We start from the raw sequence: 9,202 nt of genomic DNA on the forward strand, positions 1-9,202 counted from the left end.
AATGTATTTGGGTTAAAGGAAAACATGGAGCTGGCGGGATCCTGGAGGGAGGTGGCAGAACCAGGAGATTGAAGCAGGGAAACATGTTTGCCTAGAGGACATACTCTACTCCTTTCAGCTCACGAGGAGTGCTGGAAATGCTCGGTTTTCTGAGGCTTAGAAAACATAGCTGAGAAAAGTACAAGGAAAAACTCCTGTTTATTTTATTAAAAATGTTCATTGCTGTTGCTGATTGAGTAGTTTTGCCTCACAGCGAATTGGTCACCTGCTCCTTTTGCATCATCTTCAAAACTGGAAATGGACAAAACAAAGTGTTTTGGGTGGCTTGAAATGTTTAATTTCTCACGTGATCCCAACCTACGCATTTTTGGTGGATAAACCTATATAGAACACAGTGTTGTACAGCATTGGAACAGGCCCTTCGGCCAGATCAGATAGAGTTCATGTAAGCATGTGTGAGGTCGTCCAATTTGGACTGAAAGATGATGGATCAGGATACTTTCCAGATGGTATGAAGCTAAATACTGAGGATACCCAAAGAGACTTAAGGCTCAGGGCATAGATCTTTAAAATATCAAAAACAGATTCAGAAAGCCATTGGAGAGCTGGGCATTGTATCTACAAACCCCAGTTAGGTCTCAGTTGGAGTACTGAGAAGATCTGAGCGTCACTCCTTAAGAAGAATACATTGACCTTGGAGGGAATACATTTGTAGCCTTTCAGAAATAATGTCTGGACCTCCAGGGTGAAGTCATGATGATAGATTAAACAACTTAAGTCTGTTTTCACTTGAGTTTAGAAGGTTAGGGGGTGATCTTATCAGAATTTTCAAAATATTTACAGCAAAAGACAGGGTAGACAAACTATTTCCACTGGTTAGAAATTCTAGATGTAGGGGGCATCGTCTGAGAATTAGGACCAGACCATTCAGGAAAGATGTCAGGAAGCATTTCTACTCACAAAGGGTAATGTAGTGAATATAAGAAGGTAACCAGGTAGACCTCTGAATAGCATTTCCCTGATTGCACCAGATTAACAGCTCCAATCAGGGAGTCCTGGCTGAAAGATGAGGACAGGAGTGGGTCAGTGTCAAAGACTGTGATAATGGGAACTGCAGATGCTGGAGAATCCAAGATAATAAAATGTGAGGCTGGATGAACACAGCAGGCCCAGCAGCATCTCAGGAGCACAAAAGCTGACGTTTCGGGCCTAGACCCTTCATCAGAGAGCGTCAAAGACTCTCCACTTGTAAATAAGTGATGAATTGATGATAGGATACCCATCTCTGTGGATTTGTTTCAGGTAGTAAGTGTTCTACAAAAGGCAATGGATGCTAGATCAATTGTTAAATTTATTTCTTGCTCTCGTTCTCGCTGTCTCCTGTTTAAAATTTTGTTAAGCGAAGGTGTTAAGGGATATGGGTGAAAGGCAGATATATGCAGTTGAACCACAGATCAGCCATGTTCTCATTGAATGAAGGTGCAGGCTCAAGGGGTTAAGTAGCCTACTCCTGTTCCTGTAGTCCTATGTTAATCAAATGGTCAGCATTCAAAACCAATTATTTTTCACACATCCTTTTACATATACTTTGGTGAGTAGAAGAAACCAGCTAAGTATTGCAATCAGAGTTCCATGTGCAGACCCAGCATAACCTATCCACATCAAACACGTGATTGCACTGGAGAGGATGTCGAGGTGATTCAGCAGGATGTTGTCTGGGATGGAAAGTCTCAGTTATGAGGAGACACTGGACAGGCTGGGTTTGTTTTCCTTGGAGCAAAGGAGGCTGAGGAGGGGATCTGGTTGAGGCATATAAAATTGAGGTATAAATAAGGTAGATCATGAGAATCTTTTCCCCATGGTAGATGTGTCTAAGATTCGAGTGCATAAGTTTAAAGTGAGGAGTAAGTGGTTAGAGGAAACCGGAATAAATTTTTTTTTCACCCAGAGGATGGTAGAAATGTAGGTGCTCTCACAGCATTTAAGAAGGAATTGAATGAACATTTAAAATAGTATGGCATTGTAGACTATTGACCAAGTGCAGGAAAATGGAATTAGTGTAGTTTGGTGTTTATGTCTATGCTAACCAATAATGGGCCAAACGGCCTGTTTCTATGCTAAATGACACTATATTGATTAAGATTTTTAGAAGATATTTATCAGGGATACAGAATTCGTGATTTTGAGTAACTGTTTTTAATAAATCAATCACATTTCAATTCGGTATTTTTTCATCCACAACCAGCTCATTCACATATAAATTAGAATAAGTATCCAAGATATAAAGATATAAAGTAAGAGGTAGAAATAGTAAATTAAAAGGATTGGGGGTATTAGTGGTAATATTATTACCCCTATGACACCTTCCCCTGCAACTGCAGATTATGTAACACCTGCCCATTTACCTTCTCCCTCCTCACTATCCAAGGCCCCGAACACACTTTCCCAGGTGAATCAGTGCTTTACCCGCACATCATTCAATCTAGTCTACTGTATTTCCTGCTGACAACGTGATCTTCTCTACACTGGGGAAACAAAGCATAGACTGGGTGACTGCTTCACTGAACGCCAATGTTCTATCTGCGAAGAAAACCCTGAGCTTTGATTTGCTTGCCACTTTAACACACCATTGCGTTCTCTAGCCAACATTTCTGTTCAGGCTTGCTTCAGTGAAGCTCAGCACAAGCTGAAAGAACAGTACTTCACTTTCCACCTGGGAACCCTGTTGTCACTGGACTTATTACTGAGTTCAACAATTTTTAGGGCTTGAGCACCTTTTTTGCCCATGCTTACACCTAACCCCACACACCAGGCCTTGGCACCACATGGGCTGCTACCACACTCTACCCATTGTCAGTCACTATTAGTCCCCATTAGCAGCTATTCATTTCCCCCAAATTGACTTTTAACCACTTCCCTGTCCGTCCAAGCATGTTTCTCTTTCTTTTGGGCGCTAACTTCACCTATCATTTACTCTCTTTTTTTCCCCCACACACCCACCCACTCCACCTTCTATATATAAAAAAAATCCTTTCCCTGGCTACCATCAGTTCTGCAGAAGAGTCACTGGACTCAAAATGTTAACTCTGATTTCTCTACACAGGTGCTGCCAGATCTGCTAAGATTTTCGAGCAATTTCTGTTTCTCTTTCAGATTTCCAGCATCCACAGTTCTTTCAGTTTATTATCTGGAGATGACAGGACTGTATTAAAGAAACTAAAGATTTGCTCAGTTTGGCTGTAGAGAGACAAACATATATGATAACTTGTTGTTTCCAACAGTAAACAATTCCTAGTATAAAAAGCATTGTGCGAGGATATTGTGACACATGGATATTGAACACACAAACCAGCTAGCATCTTGAGTCAGTGTACTGGCCAGTGATGAACCAGAATATTTGAAGACTCATGAATTCATGTGAAGCATGTCAAATGAATCAAGCCCAGCAACGGAGGGAGCATCCACCTCCACACTATGTTCCATCCACTCCTTGGATGAAAGTAGCAAAGATCTGTTCAGTATGCAGGAAAGATTATATCCTTGTGATGGATTATTTCTGCAAATTTCTTTTCCACAGAAGCTTAGCAACACAACAAACATAACTCTTGTTGACATGATGAGCAGTATTTTCACCTTATTCAGTATCCTGTAATGAGTAGTATCTGACAAAAGGCTATTATTCACCCACAAACCATTTCAAGATGTGTGCCAAGAGGAAGTGACTTGTTCCACATTGTCACCCCAGCAGAATACATTGCCTGCACATCAAATAAATCATATCAAAATTTCAAGCAATAAAGCAAGACTTAGTATTTGCATTGATTCTTTTTTGTGCAACACCACTGGAGATGGGATTACCATTTCCAGCACAAATTATTCGAAAATGCCAGCAAGTTGAACAAGGAACAGAAGAATCTGTCTTTGTAAAGAAAACATTGATGTATGGTGTAGCCAAAAGCTAAGGGAAGGACCCCTGTAGAATCTCCCCTTAGAGGTATAGTTGGAATACTAAGGGAACCTTAGCATTTTCTAAGGCAAGGGAAATCTTAGAGCTAGGGTGAAGTGGCATGGGCAGGATTAGAGCAAAAAAAGTAGAATAAAGTTTCTAGTATAAATTCTTATAAGACACACTATTGAGATTGCGGTCCCTACTTTATTGAATTACTATATCCAATAAAGTAAGTTTTTGTGACAAATATTAAATCATGTGATATGGCTCTGAGGGTCAATTGGTGTTTGGATTTTGTCTTTAAACATTAATGATCAGGCTCAATCTGTTATATCAGGGCTTTGGGATCCTGGAACAATGATGCAACAGTGTCATGGAGCTGTTAGCCCCAGGGAGGAGTTGACTAGATTCAAATAAACAAACCGCATGGAACTACTAGTCTTTTTCAATAGTGTAACAGTAAGATTAGAGCCTGTATATCTCCGATTACCATGTTTACTTCCATTTAGTAATAATATGCAGTGAATCAAGATGATCTTGTCTTATACTTGACCGGATGACTCGAACCAAACTCTAGGATGTGGATATAAAATTACACTACAAGAGTACCAGATCATCCCATCTGATTATCAATCTACCAATCACATTGCCTTTTCAAGCAAATTCTGAAAGATACTTGCATTTCAACTGCATGACTTGATTCCTTTTTTGAGTATCTAGATAAAACAAAATGACTAAAATCTGTAATTTTTAACTTTAATGTTTTGTTAGGACATGTTTCCTTTTTAAGAAAAGCTTCTTCCAATAGAAAAGGAATTTGTTTTGTATGAAACCCAGAGTTTTAAAAATATTAGTCCATGTTACACAAAGCATTCATGGTTGTTACTGTAGGATTGCTGAATATACAGGCTGTACAGAACATCCAAAATGTATTGATTTCCCTTGATATTTTGTTTCCTCTTTGGTAGGTGACCAAAAACCAGTGAAAAGCAAGGATCCTGTGAAACCAAGTTATAAGATAATTCAATTAAAAAGAAGAACGAAGTTTTTAAGAAATCAAAAGAGGGAAACTTAAATGTTGGTCGCTCTTAGCAAGAAGGTCCAAGTCACGTGTCCTTATTTTCCACCTTGGTTTAAAATCTAGACTGAGATCAACATTTTCTCCATATCTTTGAACATCAGAAGAGGAGACGCAAGCAAAATCTAATCTCCCAAAATATTCTGAGTGTATAGAGTTTTCTTTCAGATTATGCTTTTGTTGCATTTATTATTGTGTTACTCATTTTGCTAAGATCATGTTTTAATAACAACAGGAAGCTAAAGAAAGGAAGGATTTAATGGACCATTAAATGGATCATTTCTCATTCTACTTATTTTTATAACATTCCGGTGGAATCTGTTTTGTGTTAGAGACCATACATTTAAATGCTGGCAATGGGACTAGATTTATTTAGAATATCTGGTCATGTGGAAACAGAACCTTTGGTCCAACTCATCTATGCCAACCAGATACTCTAAATAAATCTAGTCCATTTGCCAGCATTTGCCCCATATCCCTCTAAACCCTTCCTATTCATATACCAGCCTCTGCTGCTTAGTCTGGCAGCTCATTATAGCTGTCAGTTTTTTCTTGTCATCTCTTCTATGACTTATTTCAGTTCAAATAGATATAAAATTTTGGAATTATTCAGTCCTCTCATAATTATCTCTTGAATTCAAAAGCACCAGCAATTTCAACAGCTTCACTATATTTGAATGGGTGTTAACCTTTATATTAGGCTCTTTGCAACTGACAGTGAGAGAGCTCCAACATACGGTTGAATACCACTTTTTGAACAGAGATATGTGAAGGAACTTTGAACTTTGTTTGAAAGGAAACTTTTTGTGAGACCATTGCTTTTGGGAAGTTAAATCACATGGAAGTTAAATCACATCATTGCTTTAACTAGTTAGATTCAATTTAAAGCCTGTAATTGTTAAAGTCTACTGAACTACTTTTATGACTGTGTTATTTAGCAATTATGCACATATTAAATAGAACAAATATATATAAAGTATTAGAATTTATTCTTAGAATATGGGAAAATTGATAATATCCAAAGATGCTGTCCTGTTGGAATAAATTCTGTATTGCTACTCTCTGTTATGAATACTCAATTGAAACGGGGAATATTTACATACTTAAGCCATAAAAAGATTAAAAAAGAATGAAAGACAAATGCGTGAATGTATTTCTTTGTACACATTACAGGACAGGAGCTCTTATATTTAAAGTATTGGCAGAAATCTGTAGCTCGGGTTGTGGATGAGGTGATTGACTTGCTCGGCGAGCAAGTCAGCAACCTAAGAGTTCTTAGGTTCTCATAACATCTGTAGCCCTGCAGTCAGCTTTTGGAGAAGTGCTTCTAATGATCTCACATCTATTCCAATGTGGGTGTGGGTTGAAAACGATGGCAGAGGTGGTAGCAGGGTTGGACAGCTTGCCTGCCAGTTTGATGTCCACTCCATAGCCATAAAGTCCAAGGGATGGCTAACCTTGCACCCCTCTTCAGACACTCTGATGGGCCAACTACTCCAGTAGCTCTGACAGCATTGGAGCTCTATCATGGGTCTTGGCACAATGACAGGTATATTCAAGGATTGTGGGATAGGTTTTACTTGGCATCTTAACCCTCCGACTTGCCAATGTGGTAGGATTTAAAGAACACGCAGGAGGGGGTGAAGAAATATACAAGGACAGGCGTAGGCTATGTGATCCTTTTGAGTTGGCTTTGCCATTTATTAACTGAATAGCTGATCTCATTGTAAGCACAAATCCACACTCCTACCTACGCCAGATAGCCTTTCAAACCCTTGCTTCACCAGAAACTATCCACATCTGCCTTAAAGACATTCAAAGTTTGCCTTTTCAAGAAAAAAGTTCCAAAATTTTATCACCTTTTTGAGAAAATAATTTCACTTCTGCTGTTTCTAATATGTGACAATATGAAACAGTGACTCCCTCAGATTCTGAATTTCCCATTAAAAGAAACATCCCCAAGATTATAAGTAACAATTGACTCTTTTAAACTCCAGTAGATACAAGTCTATCCAACCTTTCCTCGTGTGACAACCTGCTCATTCTAGGTATCCTATCTCCTTCCTGCCATTTTAAGCACTTTTTAAAAAAAATCATGAATCCCTCTCTTGCTTGAGGTCCTGAGGGATGGTACGATGGGAGTAAGGTACACCAACATGTCTGCCTTGACTGCTCATTACTAGTCAATGGACAGATATTGGAATATGCTGTTGACTCACTATGCTTGTAGCCCTTGCAGACAACAGAGCTCACAGACCTACCTGTGGATTAATCCCCTTACATTATGAGGCATGGCCATTTGTTTGAAGCACATGCTCGCCATGTAAGTTGCTGGCATGTGCTGTCAGTTTGACATTGATGTAGCACAGGGATGTGCACCCCTTTGATTGATCATTGCAGGCAAACATATGGAGGGATAAGAGGGCTGCGATGTGGTTGCAGATTGATTGGAAATGGGCTAATACTCTTTGGGCTCTAGAAGGATGAAAAGTTAGTCATTGAAACCTGTGAGACCCTGATAGTTTTGACAGAGTAGCTGAAAACAGGTTGTTTCCACTGGCAGAAGAGTCAAGAACTGGAGGAGATCGGCTAGGGATAAATAATTGAACAAGTTTTGTCAATTCTGACTAAATGATAGAGACAAATTGAGGATTTTTTTCAATCAGTGCTGATTTATAATTTGTAATTAAACAGATTGCAACACTATTTGCAGTAAATTAAGTGGCCGTATTAACTGAATTATATGTGCAGATCATACATCAAAAATCTTGAAGCCAGATTAATTTAACAAGTAGAGCGTATGAAATGTTTTAAGACAATGCAAACAATTGCAGGTTTAAATTGAAATGGCTTTTAACATGTAGTGACTTTTAAATGTGGTCATCCCCTTGTGAACCGGGGGCTTAAAAGATCTTTTGATCAAGTTTAAATCAACTGTGAAGAGATTTAAACACCCAAGCTGAGATTTGTAATTAAAATTGTAACTAACTGCATTGGTCTACACAGTTGGGAGGTCCTTTCAACCAAACCACTGGGCAAGAAACAGTTGCTTTGGAGTCAGCTGTAGGTTTTATCACTGGCCAAATTGATATTTGATTTTTGTATGTGTCATCACACTATGTTTCCCCCTTTTGGGGATGTTATGGAAGGAATCCTAAACTGAATATCAGCCCACTGAATCATATCATGAATGTTCTTTCTGTGGCCAAGACATTCTGGCACCTGACCTGAACTCAGGGTTGTCTCGCATCGAGATGGACACTATCATTGCATCACAAGCCTTTACTTTGATATTTGACCAAAACCATAGAGAGTAAAACTGAACCGGTGTAAAATGGGTAATGGAGTCCAACTAATACCCCGCTGTTTTTCACCCACGAGTTGGGTTAAAATTGCTTCCTTAACTGTTTGTTGCTTGTAGCAATGAAAGAAACATTTGCCAGAAGAATTCATAAAAGTGAATACAGTTCATTGTTTAAATGTGTGTGTTAATTAGAGCCATTTGAAATGTGGCTCAGTTGTTACAAAACTGAAACTATATTGAAGAGATAATTGAGTTAAAGTCCCACCATTGTAATTTGAAAATTTAAATTTGATTTTAAACCACCTGGAAATATAAAATAGCTGTTAGTAAAAGTGAACGTGAAGCTGTCAGCTTACTGTGAAATCCATAGGTTCACAGCCAATCTCTAGGGAATAAAAGCTGACATTTTTTACCCATATCGTCTATAAATCACTACAGTCACACACCTTCACTGCTCTCTGAGGCAGCATAGATGCTTGTCCATGTGGATGGTAGCAATTCAAGAAAAAGAAAACTCGTATCACCTTCTTAGGGAAACTAGGATCTCTATCCTTGGAATAAATAGTCACAACCTTGAATGAATTTTGAACATCTTTCAGAACAGGTCTGACTCTTGAGTCGGTTTTAACAGCTGGTGATGAATGGGAACAGACAGAGTATGCTTTCTTCCCAGTGTGAGGAAGACCCTTTTGAATCTCTCCAGGCAATGGTATATCTCAAATAGTCATTGGGCAATTCAAACATTGAGCAGGCTTCTGAGCAGAATGTGGAGGAGAGGGTGTGTATTTCTGAGCTGGAAATGTTTGGTCCTTTTATTTTCTTTCTGGCTCTCCAAAAGCATACCATTAAAGCATTCAGGCTCTTCTTGGCC

At 38.8% G+C, this 9,202-nt stretch overlaps 1 protein-coding gene across 4 annotated transcripts in view; it reads left to right on the forward strand.

Annotated features, from left to right (window-relative positions):
• The window catches only part of tfpi2 (tissue factor pathway inhibitor 2), a 94,389-nt gene extending 88,221 nt beyond the window's left edge, over positions 1-6,168 (forward strand). For all 4 annotated transcript variants that reach the window (XM_059655184.1, XM_048558372.2, XM_059655181.1 and 1 more), the window contains exon 7: positions 4,918-6,168. In XM_059655184.1, coding sequence (XP_059511167.1) covers positions 4,918-5,024 — 107 coding nt within the window. In that variant the 3' untranslated portion in view covers positions 5,025-6,168. The remainder of the gene's footprint in view (positions 1-4,917) is intronic.
• The last annotated feature ends 3,034 nt before the right edge of the window (positions 6,169-9,202 follow it).

Source organism: Stegostoma tigrinum, chromosome 2, assembly GCF_030684315.1.
Source record: "Stegostoma tigrinum isolate sSteTig4 chromosome 2, sSteTig4.hap1, whole genome shotgun sequence".
NCBI lineage: Eukaryota > Metazoa > Chordata > Chondrichthyes > Orectolobiformes > Stegostomatidae > Stegostoma > Stegostoma tigrinum.